The 16,184-nt window shown below is 53.7% G+C and overlaps 1 protein-coding gene across 10 annotated transcripts in view; it reads left to right on the top strand.

The window, feature by feature from the left end:
- The window catches only part of LOC131956747 (coiled-coil domain-containing protein 148), a 55,627-nt gene extending 41,184 nt beyond the window's left edge, over nucleotides 1–14,443 (top strand). For all 10 annotated transcript variants that reach the window (XM_059321328.1, XM_059321389.1, XM_059321363.1 and 7 more), the window contains 2 exons: nucleotides 11,529–11,618; nucleotides 12,514–14,443. In XM_059321328.1, the coding sequence (XP_059177311.1) occupies nucleotides 11,529–11,618; nucleotides 12,514–12,666 (243 nt within the window). In that variant the 3' untranslated portion in view covers nucleotides 12,667–14,443. The remainder of the gene's footprint in view (nucleotides 1–11,528; nucleotides 11,619–12,513) is intronic.
- Nucleotides 14,444–16,184: the final 1,741 nt, after the last annotated feature.

Here is a 16,184-nt window from a genome sequence, read left to right as displayed (position 1 = left end):
TGTGTGTCCCCATGCTGTGTGTGTCCCCATGCTGTGTGTGTCCCCATGCTGTGTGTCCCCATGCTGTGTGTGTCCCCATGCTGTGTGTGTCCCCATGCTGTGTGTGTCCCCATGCTGTGTGTGTCCCCATGCTGTGTGTGTCCCCATGCTGTGTGTGTCCCCATGTTGTGTGTGTCCCCATGCTGTGTCCCCATGCTGTGTCCCCATGCTGTGTGTGTCCCCATGCTGTGTGTGTCCCCATGCTGTGTGTGTCCCCATGCTGTGTGTGTCCCCATGCTGTGTCCCCATGCTGTGTGTGTCCCCATGCTGTGTGTGTCCCCATGCTGTGTGTGTCCCCATGCTGTGTCCCCATGCTGTGTGTGTCCCCATGTTGTGTGTGTCCCCATGCTGTGTGTGTCCCCATGCTGTGTGTGTCCCCATGCTGTGTGTGTCCCCATGCTGTGTGTGTCCCCATGCTGTGTGTGTCCCCATGCTGTGTGTGTCCCCATGCTGTGTGTGTCCCCATGCTGTGTGTGTCCCCATGCTGTGTCCCCATGCTGTGTCCCCATGCTGTGTGTCCCCCCATGCTGTGTGTGTCCCCATGCTGTGTGTGTCCCCATGCTGTGTGTGTCCCCATGTTGTGTGTGTCCCCATGCTGTGTGTGTCCCCATGCTGTGTGTGTCCCCAAGCTGTGTCCCCATGCTGTGTGTGTCCCCATGCTGTGTGTGTCCCCATGCTGTGTGTGTCCCCATGCTGTGTGTGTCCCCATGCTGTGTGTGTCCCCATGCTGTGTGTGTCCCCATGCTGTGTGTGTCCCCATGCTGTGTGTGTCCCCATGCTGTGTCCCCATGCTGTGTGTGTCCCCATGCTGTGTGTGTCCCCATGCTGTGTACCCATGCTGTGTGTGTCCCCATGCTGTGTGTGTCCCCATGCTGTGTGTGTCCCCATGCTGTGTCCCCATGCTGTGTGTGTCCCCATGCTGTGTGTGTCCCCATGCTGTGTGTGTCCCCATGCTGTGTGTGTCCCCATGCTGTGTGTGTCCCCATGCTGTGTCCCCATGCTGTGTGTGTCCCCATGCTGTGTGTGTCCCCATGCTGTGTGTGTCCCCATGCTGTGTGTGTCCCCATGCTGTGTGTGTCCCCATGCTGTGTGTGTCCCCATGCTGTGTGTGTCCCCATGCTGTGTGTGTCCCCATGCTGTGTCCCCATGCTGTGTGTGTCCCCATGCTGTGTGTGTCCCCATGCTGTGTGTGTCCCCATGCTGTGTGTGTCCCCATGCTGTGTGTGTCCCCATGCTGTGTGTGTCCCCATGCTGTGTCCCCATGCTGTGTGTGTCCCCATGCTGTGTCCCCATGCTGTGTGTGTCCCCATGCTGTGTGTGTCCCCATGCTGTGTGTGTCCCCATGCTGTGTCCCCATGCTGTGTCCCCATGCTGTGTGTGTCCCCATGCTGTGTGTGTCCCCATGCTGTGTGTGTCCCCATGCTGTGTGTGTCCCCATGCTGTGTGTGTCCCCATGCTGTGTGTGTCCCCATGCTGTGTGTGTCCCCATGCTGTGTGTGTCCCCATGCTGTGTGTGTCCCCATGCTGTGTGTGTCCCCATGCTGTGTGTGTCCCCATGCTGTGTGTGTCCCCATGCTGTGTGTGTCCCCATGCTGTGTGTGTCCCCATGCTGTGTGTGTCCCCATGCTGTGTCCCCATGCTGTGTGTGTCCCCATGCTGTGTGTGTCCCCATGCTGTGTGTGTCCCCATGCTGTGTGTGTCCCCATGCTGTGTCCCCATGCTGTGTCCCCATGCTGTGTGTGTCCCCATGCTGTGTCCCCATGCTGTGTGTGTCCCCATGCTGTGTGTGTCCCCATGCTGTGTCCCCATGCTGTGTGTGTCCCCATGCTGTGTGTGTCCCCATGCTGTGTGTGTCCCCATGCTGTGTGTGTCCCCATGCTGTGTGTGTCCCCATGCTGTGTGTGTCCCCATGCTGTGTGTGTCCCCATGCTGTGTGTGTCCCCATGCTGTGTGTGTCCCCATGCTGTGTGTGTCCCCATGCTGTGTGTGTCCCCATGCTGTGTGTCCCCATGCTGTGTGTGTCCCCATGCTGTGTGTGTCCCCATGCTGTGTGTGTCCCCATGCTGTGTGTGTCCCCATGCTGTGTCCCCATGCTGTGTGTGTCCCCATGCTGTGTGTGTCCCCATGCTGTGTCCCCATGCTGTGTGTGTCCCCATGTTGTGTGTGTCCCCATGCTGTGTGTGTCCCCATGCTGTGTCCCCATGCTGTGTGTGTCCCCATGCTGTGTGTGTCCCCATGCTGTGTGTGTCCCCATGCTGTGTCCCCATGCTGTGTGTGTCCCCATGTTGTGTGTGTCCCCATGCTGTGTGTGTCCCCATGCTGTGTGTGTCCCCATGCTGTGTGTGTCCCCATGCTGTGTGTGTCCCCATGCTGTGTGTGTCCCCATGCTGTGTGTGTCCCCATGCTGTGTGTGTCCCCATGCTGTGTGTGTCCCCATGCTGTGTCCCCATGCTGTGTCCCCATGCTGTGTGTGTCCCCATGCTGTGTGTGTCCCCATGCTGTGTGTGTCCCCATGCTGTGTGTGTCCCCATGTTGTGTGTGTCCCCATGCTGTGTGTGTCCCCATGCTGTGTGTGTCCCCAAGCTGTGTCCCCATGCTGTGTGTGTCCCCATGCTGTGTGTGTCCCCATGCTGTGTGTGTCCCCATGCTGTGTGTGTCCCCATGCTGTGTGTGTCCCCATGCTGTGTGTGTCCCCATGCTGTGTGTGTCCCCATGCTGTGTGTGTCCCCATGCTGTGTCCCCATGCTGTGTGTGTCCCCATGCTGTGTGTGTCCCCATGCTGTGTACCCATGCTGTGTGTGTCCCCATGCTGTGTGTGTCCCCATGCTGTGTGTGTCCCCATGCTGTGTCCCCATGCTGTGTGTGTCCCCATGCTGTGTGTGTCCCCATGCTGTGTGTGTCCCCATGCTGTGTGTGTCCCCATGCTGTGTGTGTCCCCATGCTGTGTCCCCATGCTGTGTGTGTCCCCATGCTGTGTGTGTCCCCATGCTGTGTGTGTCCCCATGCTGTGTGTGTCCCCATGCTGTGTGTGTCCCCATGCTGTGTGTGTCCCCATGCTGTGTGTGTCCCCATGCTGTGTGTGTCCCCATGCTGTGTGTGTCCCCATGCTGTGTGTGTCCCCATGCTGTGTGTGTCCCCATGCTGTGTGTGTCCCCATGCTGTGTGTGTCCCCATGCTGTGTGTGTCCCCATGCTGTGTGTGTCCCCATGCTGTGTGTGTCCCCATGCTGTGTCCCCATGCTGTGTCCCCATGCTGTGTCCCCATGCTGTGTGTGTCCCCATGCTGTGTGTGTCCCCATGCTGTGTGTGTCCCCATGCTGTGTGTGTCCCCATGCTGTGTGTGTCCCCATGCTGTGTGTGTCCCCATGCTGTGTGTGTCCCCATGCTGTGTGTGTCCCCATGCTGTGTGTGTCCCCATGCTGTGTCCCCATGCTGTGTGTTTCCCCATGCTGTGTGTGTCCCCATGCTGTGTGTGTCCCCATGCTGTGTGTGTCCCCATGCTGTGTCCCCATGCTGTGTCCCCATGCTGTGTCCCCATGCTGTGTGTGTCCCCATGCTGTGTCCCCATGCTGTGTGTGTCCCCATGCTGTGTGTGTCCCCATGCTGTGTCCCCATGCTGTGTGTGTCCCCATGCTGTGTGTGTCCCCATGCTGTGTGTGTCCCCATGCTGTGTGTGTCCCCATGCTGTGTGTGTCCCCATGCTGTGTGTGTCCCCATGCTGTGTGTGTCCCCATGCTGTGTGTGTCCCCATGCTGTGTCCCCATGCTGTGTGTGTCCCCATGCTGTGTCCCCATGCTGTGTGTGTCCCCATGCTGTGTCCCCATGCTGTGTCCCCATGCTGTGTCCCCATGCTGTGTGTGTCCCCATGCTGTGTCCCCATGCTGTGTGTGTCCCCATGCTGTGTGTGTCCCCATGCTGTGTCCCCATGCTGTGTGTGTCCCCATGCTGTGTGTGTCCCCATGCTGTGTGTGTCCCCATGCTGTGTGTGTCCCCATGCTGTGTGTGTCCCCATGCTGTGTGTGTCCCCCCATGCTGTGTGTGTCCCCATGCTGTGTGTGTCCCCATGCTGTGTCCCCATGCTGTGTGTGTCCCCATGCTGTGTGTGTCCCCATGCTGTGTGTGTCCCCATGCTGTGTGTGTCCCCATGCTGTGTCCCCATGCTGTGTCCCCATGCTGTGTCCCCATGCTGTGTGTGTCCCCATGCTGTGTGTGTCCCCATGCTGTGTCCCCATGCTGTGTGTGTCCCCATGCTGTGTGTGTCCCCATGCTGTGTGTGTCCCCATGCTGTGTGTGTCCCCATGCTGTGTCCCCATGCTGTGTGTGTCCCCATGCTGTGTGTGTCCCCATGCTGTGTGTGTCCCCATGCTGTGTGTGTCCCCATGCTGTGTGTGTCCCCATGCTGTGTGTGTCCCCATGCTGTGTCCCCATGCTGTGTCCCCATGCTGTGTCCCCATGCTGTGTGTCCCCATGCTGTGTGTGTCCCCATGCTGTGTCCCCATGCTGTGTCCCCATGCTGTGTGTGTCCCCATGCTGTGTGTGTCCCCATGCTGTGTGTGTCCCCATGCTGTGTCCCCATGTTGTGTGTGTCCCCATGCTGTGTGTGTCCCCATGCTGTGTGTGTCCCCATGCTGTGTCCCCATGCTGTGTGTGTCCCCATGTTGTGTGTGTCCCCATGCTGTGTGTGTCCCCATGCTGTGTGTGTCCCCATACTGTGTGTGTCCCCATGCTGTGTCCCCATGCTGTGTGTGTCCCCAAGCTGTGTGTGTCCCCATGCTGTGTGTGTCCCCATGCTATGTCCCCATGCTGTGTGTGTCCCCATGCTGTGTCCCCATGCTGTGTGTGTCCCCATGTTGTGTGTGTCCCCATGTTGTGTGTGTCCCCATGCTGTGTGTGTCCCCATGCTGTGTCCCCATGCTGTGTGTGTCCCCAAGCTGTGTGTGTCTCCATGCTGTGTGTGTCCCCATGCTGTGTGTGTCCCCATGCTGTGTGTGTCCCCATGCTGTGTGTGTCCCCATGCTGTGTCCCCATGCTGTGTCCCCATGCTGTGTGTGTCCCCATGTTGTGTGTGTCCCCATGCTGTGTGTGTCCCCATGCTGTGTGTGTCCCCATGCTGTGTGTGTCCCCATGCTGTGTGTGTCCCCATGCTGTGTGTGTCCCCTTGCTGTGTGTGTCCCCATGCTGTGTGTGTCCCCATGCTGTGTGTGTCCCCATGCTGTGTGTGTCCCCATGATGTGTGTCCCCATGCTGTGTGTGTCCCCATGCTGTGTGTGTCCCCATGCTGTGTGTGTCCCCATGCTGTGTGTGTCCCCATGCTGTGTGTGTCCCCATGCTGTGTGTGTCCCCATGCTGTGTGTGTCCCCATGTTGTGTGTCCCCATGCTGTGTCCCCATGCTGTGTCCCCATGCTGTGTGTGTCCCCATGCTGTGTGTGTCCCCATGCTGTGTCCCCATGCTGTGTGTGTCCCCATGCTGTGTGTGTCCCCATGCTGTGTCCCCATGCTGTGTGTGTCCCCATGCTGTGTGTGTCCCCATGCTGTGTGTGTCCCCATGCTGTGTCCCCATGCTGTGTGTGTCCCCATGCTGTGTGTGTCCCCATGCTGTGTGTGTCCCCATGCTGTGTGTGTCCCCATGCTGTGTGTGTCCCCATGCTGTGTGTGTCCCCATGCTGTGTCCCCATGCTGTGTGTGTCCCCATGCTGTGTCCCCATGCTGTGTGTGTCCCCATGCTGTGTGTGTCCCCATGCTGTGTCCCCATGCTGTGTGTGTCCCCATGCTGTGTGTGTCCCCATGCTGTGTGTGTCCCCATGCTGTGTGTGTCCCCTTGCTGTGTGTGTCCCCATGCTGTGTGTGTCCCCATGCTGTGTCCCCATGCTGTGTCCCCATGCTGTGTGTGTCCCCATGCTGTGTGTGTCCCCATGCTGTGTCCCCATGCTGTGTGTGTCCCCATGCTGTGTGTGTCCCCATGCTGTGTGTGTCCCCATGCTGTGTGTGTCCTCATGCTGTGTCCCCATGCTGTGTGTGTCCCCATGCTGTGTGTGTCCCCATGCTGTGTGTGTCCCCATGCTGTGTGTGTCCCCATGCTGTGTGTGTACCCATGCTGTGTGTGTCCCCATGCTGTGTGTGTCCCCATGCTGTGTCCCCATGCTGTGTGTGTCCCCATGCTGTGTCCCCATGCTGTGTCCCCATGCTGTGTGTGTCCCCATGCTGTGTGTGTCCCCATGCTGTGTGTGTCCCCATGCTGTGTGTGTCCCCATGCTGTGTGTGTCCCCATGCTGTGTGTGTCCCCATGCTGTGTGTGTCCCCATGCTGTGTCCCCATGCTGTGTGTGTCCCCATGCTGTGTGTGTCCCCATGCTGTGTCCCCATGCTGTGTGTGTCCCCATGCTGTGTGTGTCCCCATGCTGTGTGTGTCCCCATGCTGTGTGTGTCCCCATGCTGTGTCCCCATGCTGTGTGTGTCCCCATGCTGTGTGTGTCCCCATGCTGTGTGTGTCCCCATGCTGTGTGTGTCCCCATGCTGTGTGTGTCCCCATGCTGTGTCCCCATGCTGTGTGTGTCCCCATGCTGTGTGTGTCCCCATGCTGTGTCCCCATGCTGTGTGTGTCCCCATGCTGTGTGTGTCCCCATGCTGTGTCCCCATGCTGTGTGTGTACCCATGCTGTGTGTGTACCCATGCTGTGTGTGTCCCATGCTGTGTGTGTCCCCATGCTGTGTGTGTCCCCATGCTGTGTGTGTCCCCATGCTGTGTGTGTCCCCATGCTGTGTGTGTCCTCATGCTGTGTGTGTCCCCATGCTGTGTGTGTCCCCATGCTGTGTGTGTCCCCATGCTGTGTGTGTCCCCATGCTGTGTGTGTCCCCATGCTGTGTCCCCATGCTGTGTGTGTCCCCATGCTGTGTGTGTCCCCATGCTGTGTGTGTCCCCATGCTGTGTCCCATGCTGTGTGTGTCCCCATGCTGTGTGTGTCCCCATGCTGTGTGTGTCCCCATGCTGTGTGTGTCCCCATGCTGTGTGTGTCCCCATGATGTGTCCCCATGCTGTGTGTGTCCCCATGCTGTGTGTGTCCCCATGCTGTGTGTGTCCCCATGCTGTGTGTGTCCCCATGCTGTGTGTTTCCCCAAGCTGTGTGTGTCCCCATGCTGTGTGTGTCCCCATGCTGTGTGTGTCCCCATGCTGTGTGTGTCCCCATGCTGTGTGTGTCCCCATGCTGTGTGTGTCCCCATGCTGTGTGTGTCTCCATGCTGTGTGTGTCCCCATGCTGTGTGTGTCCCCATGCTGTGTGTGTCCCCATGCTGTGTCCCATGCTGTGTGTGTCCCCATGCTGTGTGTGTCCCCATGCTGAGTCCCCATGCTGTGTGTGTCCCCATGCTGTGTGTGTCCCCATGCTGTGTCCCATGCTGTGTGTGTCCCCATGCTGTGTGTGTCCCCATGCTGTGTCCCCATGATGTGTCCCCATGCTGTGTGTGTCCCCATGCTGTGTCCCCATGCTGTGTCCCCATGCTGTGTGTGTCCCCATGCTGTGTCCCCATGCTGTGTCCCCATGCTGTGTCCCCATGCTGTGTGTGTCCCCATGCTGTGTGTGTCCCCATGCTGTGTGTCCCCATGCTGTGTGTGTCCCCATGCTGTGTCCCCATGCTGTGTCCCCATGCTGTGTGTGTCCCCATGCTGTGTGTGTCCCCATGCTGTGTGTGTCCCCATGCTGTGTGTGTCCCCATGATGTGTGTGTCCCCATGCTGTGTGTGTCCCCATGCTGTGTGTGTCCCCATGCTGTGTGTGTCCCCATGCTGTGTGTGTCCCCATGCTGTGTCCCCATGCTGTGTCCCCATGCTGTGTGTGTCCCCATGCTGTGTGTGTCCCCATGCTGTGTGTGTCCCCATGATGTGTGTGTCCCCATGCTGTGTGTGTCCCCATGCTGTGTGTGTCCCCATGCTGTGTCCCCATGCTGTGTGTGTCCCCATGATGTGTGTGTCCCCATGCTGTGTGTGTCCCCATGCTGTGTGTGTCCCCATGCTGTGTGTGTCCCCATGCTGTGTCCCCATGCTGTGTGTGTCCCCATGCTGTGTGTGTCCCCATGCTGTGTGTGTCCCCATGCTGTGTGTGTCCCCATGCTGTGTCCCCATGCTGTGTGTGTCCCCATGCTGTGTGTGTCCCCATGCTGTGTGTGTCCCCATGCTGTGTCCCCATGCTGTGTGTGTCCCCATGCTGTGTGTGTCCCCATGCTGTGTGTGTCCCCATGCTGTGTGTGTCCCCATGCTGTGTGTGTCCCCATGCTGTGTCCCATGCTGTGTGTGTCCCATGCTGTGTGTGTCCCCATGCTGTGTCCCCATGCTGCTGTGTGTGTCCCCATGCTGTGTGTGTCCCCATGCTGTGTGTGTCCCCATGCTGCGTGTGTCCCCATGCTGTGTGTGTCCCCATGCTGTGTGTGTCCCCATGCTGTGTGTGTCCCCATGCTGTGTGTGTCCCCATGCTGTGTGTGTCCCCATGCTGTGTGTGTCCCCATGCTGTGTGTGTCCCCATGCTGTGTGTGTCCCCATGCTGTGTGTGTCCCCATGCTGTGTGTGTCCCCATGCTGTGTGTGTCCCCATGCTGTGTGTGTCCCCATGTTGTGTCCCCATGCTGTGTCCCCATGCTGTGTGTGTCCCCATGCTGTGTGTGTCCTCATGCTGTGTGTGTCCCCATGCTGTGTGTGTCCCCATGCTGTGTGTGTCCCCATGCTGTGTGTGTCCCCATGATGTGTCCCCATGATGTGTGTGTCCCCATGCTGTGTGTGTCCCCATGCTGTGTGTGTCCCCATGCTGTGTGTGTCCCCATGATGTGTCCCCATGATGTGTGTGTCCCCATGCTGTGTCCCCATGCTGTGTCCCCATGCTGTGTGTGTCCCCATGCTGTGTCCCCATGCTGTGTCCCCATGCTGTGTGTGTCCCCATGCTGTGTGTGTCCCCATGCTGTGTCCCCATGCTGTGTCCCCATGCTGTGTGTGCCCCATGCTGTGTGTGTCCCCATGCTGTGTGTGTCCCCATGCTGTGTCCCCATGCTGTGTGTGTCCCCATGCTGTGTGTGTCCCCATGCTGTGTGTGTCCCCATGCTGTGTGTGTCCCCATGCTGTGTGTGTCCCCATGCTGTGTGTGTCCCCATGCTGTGTCCCCATGCTGTGTGTGTCCCCATGCTGTGTGTGTCCCCATGCTGTGTGTGTCCCCATGCTGTGTCCCATGCTGTGTGTGTCCCCATGCTGTGTGTGTCCCCATGCTGTGTGTGTCCCCATGCTGTGTGTGTCCCCATGCTGTGTGTGTCCCCATGATGTGTCCCCATGCTGTGTGTGTCCCCATGCTGTGTGTGTCCCCATGCTGTGTGTGTCCCCATGCTGTGTGTGTCCCCATGCTGTGTGTTTCCCCAAGCTGTGTGTGTCCCCATGCTGTGTGTGTCCCCATGCTGTGTGTGTCCCCATGCTGTGTGTGTCCCCATGCTGTGTGTGTCCCCATGCTGTGTGTGTCCCCATGCTGTGTGTGTCTCCATGCTGTGTGTGTCCCCATGCTGTGTGTGTCCCCATGCTGTGTGTGTCCCCATGCTGTGTCCCATGCTGTGTGTGTCCCCATGCTGTGTGTGTCCCCATGCTGAGTCCCCATGCTGTGTGTGTCCCCATGCTGTGTGTGTCCCCATGCTGTGTCCCATGCTGTGTGTGTCCCCATGCTGTGTGTGTCCCCATGCTGTGTCCCCATGATGTGTCCCCATGCTGTGTGTGTCCCCATGCTGTGTCCCCATGCTGTGTCCCCATGCTGTGTGTGTCCCCATGCTGTGTCCCCATGCTGTGTCCCCATGCTGTGTCCCCATGCTGTGTGTGTCCCCATGCTGTGTGTGTCCCCATGCTGTGTGTCCCCATGCTGTGTGTGTCCCCATGCTGTGTCCCCATGCTGTGTCCCCATGCTGTGTGTGTCCCCATGCTGTGTGTGTCCCCATGCTGTGTGTGTCCCCATGCTGTGTGTGTCCCCATGATGTGTGTGTCCCCATGCTGTGTGTGTCCCCATGCTGTGTGTGTCCCCATGCTGTGTGTGTCCCCATGCTGTGTGTGTCCCCATGCTGTGTCCCCATGCTGTGTCCCCATGCTGTGTGTGTCCCCATGCTGTGTGTGTCCCCATGCTGTGTGTGTCCCCATGATGTGTGTGTCCCCATGCTGTGTGTGTCCCCATGCTGTGTGTGTCCCCATGCTGTGTCCCCATGCTGTGTGTGTCCCCATGATGTGTGTGTCCCCATGCTGTGTGTGTCCCCATGCTGTGTGTGTCCCCATGCTGTGTGTGTCCCCATGCTGTGTCCCCATGCTGTGTGTGTCCCCATGCTGTGTGTGTCCCCATGCTGTGTGTGTCCCCATGCTGTGTGTGTCCCCATGCTGTGTCCCCATGCTGTGTGTGTCCCCATGCTGTGTGTGTCCCCATGCTGTGTGTGTCCCCATGCTGTGTCCCCATGCTGTGTGTGTCCCCATGCTGTGTGTGTCCCCATGCTGTGTGTGTCCCCATGCTGTGTGTGTCCCCATGCTGTGTGTGTCCCCATGCTGTGTCCCATGCTGTGTGTGTCCCATGCTGTGTGTGTCCCCATGCTGTGTCCCCATGCTGCTGTGTGTGTCCCCATGCTGTGTGTGTCCCCATGCTGTGTGTGTCCCCATGCTGCGTGTGTCCCCATGCTGTGTGTGTCCCCATGCTGTGTGTGTCCCCATGCTGTGTGTGTCCCCATGCTGTGTGTGTCCCCATGCTGTGTGTGTCCCCATGCTGTGTGTGTCCCCATGCTGTGTGTGTCCCCATGCTGTGTGTGTCCCCATGCTGTGTGTGTCCCCATGCTGTGTGTGTCCCCATGCTGTGTGTGTCCCCATGCTGTGTGTGTCCCCATGTTGTGTCCCCATGCTGTGTCCCCATGCTGTGTGTGTCCCCATGCTGTGTGTGTCCTCATGCTGTGTGTGTCCCCATGCTGTGTGTGTCCCCATGCTGTGTGTGTCCCCATGCTGTGTGTGTCCCCATGATGTGTCCCCATGATGTGTGTGTCCCCATGCTGTGTGTGTCCCCATGCTGTGTGTGTCCCCATGCTGTGTGTGTCCCCATGATGTGTCCCCATGATGTGTGTGTCCCCATGCTGTGTCCCCATGCTGTGTCCCCATGCTGTGTGTGTCCCCATGCTGTGTCCCCATGCTGTGTCCCCATGCTGTGTGTGTCCCCATGCTGTGTGTGTCCCCATGCTGTGTCCCCATGCTGTGTCCCCATGCTGTGTGTGCCCCATGCTGTGTGTGTCCCCATGCTGTGTGTGTCCCCATGCTGTGTCCCCATGCTGTGTGTGTCCCCATGCTGTGTGTGTCCCCATGCTGTGTGTGTCCCCATGCTGTGTGTGTCCCCATGCTGTGTGTGTCCCCATGCTGTGTGTGTCCCCATGTTGTGTGTGTCCCCATGATGTGTGTGTCCCCATGATGTGTCCCCATGCTGTGTCCCCATGCACTAACACCCTGTGGTCTGGTTCTAGGCATGGGAGTCGAGACTGCGGCCAGAAGAGCAGGAGGATGTTCCCATGCTGGAGCCCCTCTTTAAAATCAACAGCTACACGTCTAAGCAGGTCAGTCTCATTAGGTCACTCACTCTAATTAGTGCTACATTCTACATCACTCTAATTAGTGCTACATTCTACATCACTCTAATTAGTGCTACATTCTACATCACATCACTCTAATTAGTGCTACATTCTACATCACATCACTCTAATTAGTGCTGCATTATACATCACTCTAATTAGTGCTACATTCAACATCTCTCTAATTACTGCTACATTCTACATCACTCTAATTAGTGCTGCTTTCTACATCACTCTAATTACTGCTACATTCTACATCACTCTAATTACTGCTACATTCAACATCACTCTAATTAGTGCTACATTCTATATCACTCTAATTAGTGCTACATTCTACATCACTCTAATTAGTGCTACATTCTACATCACTCTAATTAGTGCTACATTCTACATCACTCTAATTAGTGCTACATTCTTCACCACTCTAATTAGTGCTACCTTCTACATCACTCTAATTAGTACTACATTCTACATCACTCTAATTAGTGCTACATTCTACATCACTCTAATTAGTGCTACATTCTACATCACATCACTCTAATTAGTGCTACATTCTACATCACTTTAATTAGTGATACATTCTACATCACTCTAATTAGTGCTACATTCTATATCACTCTAATTAGTGCTACATTCAACATTAGCTCACTCTAGTGCTACATTCAACATTAGCTCACTCTAGTGCTACATTCAACATTAGATCACTCTAATTAGTGCCATGTACAACATTTTCTGGTTTTTACTAAGTGTACATTCAAGACTGTGTTAATCTAAATAGTGCTAGGCCTGCAGTTAAGATGTTACAACTAATGTAAGTGTACGTTACAGCTAATGTAAGTGTACGTTACAGCTAATGTAAGTGTAAGTGAATGTTGAACAGATTACATCAGACCACAGAATCAGACTGGAGCAGCGCCTACGTGAAGCTGGTCTCCTCAACACAGACTACGGGAGACATGTGATCAGACACGCCACACCCCCCATTCAGCCACGGAAAGATCAGCTGCATACCTTCAAATTTTCTGATTCATGATTTGTCCTACCTCAAGTAGAGATAGGACATGATTTGTCCTACCTCAAGTAGAGATTAGACATGATTTGTCCTACCTCAAGTAGAGATAGGACATGATTTGTCCTACCTCAAGTAGAGATAGGACTTGATTTGTCCTACCTCAAGTAGAGATAGGACATTGTAGATTGCTTGAATTTGTTGTTTCAGTGGATTTGTCCTTGTGGATTGTTTGTGTTTGTATGAGTCATGATAGAATGGACATTCCCACGACAAACAGCCTCTAATGTTCCCACAACAGCCTCTAATGTTCCCACAACAAACAGCCTCTAATGTTCCCACAACAAACAGCCTCTAATGTTCCCACAACAAACAGCCTCTAATGTTCCCACAACAGCCTCTAATGTTCCCACAACAAACAGCCTCTAATGTTCCCACAACAGCCTCTAATGTTCCCACAACAAAACAGCCTCTAATGTTCCCACAACAAACAGCCTCTAATGTTCCCACAACAAACAGCCTCTAATGTTCCCACAACAAACAGCCTCTAATGTTCCCACAACAAACAGCCTCTAATGTTCCCTCAATAAACAGCCTCTAATGTTCCCACAACAGCCGCTAATGTTCCCACAACAAACAGCCTCTAATGTTCCCTCAATAAACAGCCTCTAATGTTCCCACAACAAACAGCCTCTAATGTTCCCACAACAGCCTCTAATGTTCCCACTACAAACAGCCTCTAATGTTCCCACAACAGCCTCTAATGTTCCCTCATTAAACAGCCTCTAATGTTCCCACTACAAACAGCCTCTAATGTTCCCTCAATAAACAGCCTCTAATGTTCCCACAACAGCCTCTAATGTTCCCACAACAGCCTCTAATGTTCCCACAACAAACAGCCTCTAATGTTCCCACAACAGCCTCTAATGTTCCCTCAATAAACAGCCTCTAATGTTCCCACAACAAACAGCCTCTAATGTTCCCACAACAAACAGCCTCTAATGTTCCCACAACAAACAGCCTCTAATGTTCCCACAACAGCCTCTGATGTTCCCACAACAAACAGCCTCTAATGTTCCCTCAACAAACAGCCTCTAATGTTCCCTCAATAAACAGCCGCTAATGTTCCCACAACAGCCTCTAATGTTCCCTCAATAAACAGCCTCTAATGTTCCCACAACAGCCTCTAATGTTCCCTCAATAAACAGCCACTAATGTTCCCACAACAAACAGCCTCTAATGTTCCCACAACAGCCTCTAATGTTCCCTCAACAAACAGCCTCTAATGTTCCCACAACAGCCTCTAATGTTCCCACAACAAACAGCCTCTAATGTCCCCACAACAGCCTCTAATGTTCCCACAACAGCCTCTAATGTTCCCACAACAAACAGCCTCTAATGTTCCCTCAATAAACAGCCGCTAATGTTCCCACAACAGCCTCTAATGTTCCCACAACAAACAGCCTCTAATGTTCCCACAACAAACAGCCTCTAATGTTCCCTCAATAAACAGCCGCTAATGTTCCCACAACAGCCTCTAATGTTCCCACAACAAACAGCCTCTAATGTTCCCACAACAGCCTCTAATGTTCCCACAACAGCCTCTAATGTTCCCACAACAAACAGCCTCTAATGTTCCCACAACAAACAGCCTCTAATGTCCGCACAACAGTGGGAACGGTTGAATGTTGATCAGCCAATAATCTGTGTGAATAAATGTAAGAATTTGATCTGCTCTCTGTCTATTTGATTGTCATTGTCTTTGGCAGGTCCATCAAATATTAAAATATTTAATTTTTGGAAAAAACATTGTTTTGGGGTTTGATTTACAGGCCTACTCCTACTATATATATATATATATATATATATATATATATATATATATATATATAGAGAGAGAGAGAGAGAGAGAGAGAGAGAGAGAGAGAGAGAGAGAGAGAGAGAGAGAGAGAGAGGATAGTATGTGCTATCTGGCTCGCCGGGTGTTCTCTTGACTTGATCGCTATGGCGCACACTTCCGTTTTAAAGAGTGCGATGCGTCAGCTGGCGCCCCGGTATGATGCGATTTGGCGCTCTGGCACTATTACCCCCACTTTTAAGGCGCACCCTATTACATTGACATGGTGGCACACGGTATTCGTTGACTAAACCGAGCAAAGGGCCAGTATGCGGCGCCCCTGCGGTAGTGTAACTGGGGGCTCTCCAGAGCGCCCTGCTACGCCCCTGACACCTGAGATGTCGCCGAAGTGTGTTCTAACTCACTATCACTGAGAGTGGTTCACGTACACTCGCTACCATACACCCTGGGGCGTGATGTTTGTTTGTCCTTTATGCGTCACTACAGCTTTTATCCGATCACCGTGAAACTTAGGGGAGTTGGTGAGAATACTCCTTGCGAGGTTTCTGCAGGAAAAAAAATTCAATTTCGCAGGGGTGGGGCCCCGGCAGGGTGCTATTTCGCGCCCCAGACGGTAGTGTGGGCAAACCCGTGCCCCGACAAATATGATTCAAAAAAATATAACGCAGGCATTGTTTATATTTTAAATAAGTTTTAGAAAACAAGGTCACACGTCTAAGAAGTTAGTATTGGTAAAGCATTGACGAAACCCTTTTCAAATATTGCATCAGAGACATTCTTCTGAGATGATGGTGCCGGGCGTGCACACTAGAGGCAATTAATAAAAGCAATGAGCTTATCTGTCCAGTTGTTAATACTGCTCAGTTATTATGTTAGTGGTAATATAGGTGGGGGTTTGTTTTTCATGAAGTATTTAACCTACAGATGAAATGCGGAATAGTTGAGTTCTATGAATATTTTTGGTAACTCCACAAAATTAGAAAATGTTTTTTCTACCTGGCTGTGGTTATTTAAACAAACTAGGTCATGGTAATGTTGAACTGCAGCCCATTAAATGATATTGAATAACCGAACATACGTGCAAAATATTGTTCAATTGTAAATGTCACGAAACAACCTTTAAAAAAATGGACCTCAATTCCATGAACCGGAAGAGATTGGAACACAAAGATGATGTGGTACTGTTCCTTTGAGGTTTACCCAGGGGCCATTGTGATATGTCGTTCAACGGAACAGTACCATACTGTGATATATGTCGTTCAACGGAACAGTACCATACTGTGATATATCGTTCAACGGAACAGTACCATACTGTGATATATATCGTTCAACGGAACAGTACCATACTGTGATATATCGTTCAACGGAACAGTACCATACTGTGATATATATCGTTCAACGGAACAGTACCATACTGTGATATATCGTTCAACGGAACAGTACCATACTGTGATATATATCGTTCAACGGAACAGTACCATACTGTGATATATATCGTTCAACGGAACAGTACCATACTAAGCCATACTTAAATAGAGATCCATATGCCTGATAATCAAGCCTATGGATCTCTACTTGAAAAGTTAATTTTTTTTTTTCTGGACGATTTTTACCTCCACATCGTCACAAAAAAAAAAAAAAAAAAAAAAAAAAAAGCCACACGCACTCCCCTAAAACGACGCCA

Source organism: Physella acuta, unplaced genomic scaffold, assembly GCF_028476545.2.
Source record: "Physella acuta isolate Inbredline_101_S28 unplaced genomic scaffold, ASM2847654v3 ptg000079l, whole genome shotgun sequence".
Lineage (NCBI taxonomy): Eukaryota > Metazoa > Mollusca > Gastropoda > Physidae > Physella > Physella acuta.
The sequence above is the reverse complement of the archived record's forward strand: the minus strand, read 5'-3'. Positions and strand labels throughout refer to the sequence as shown.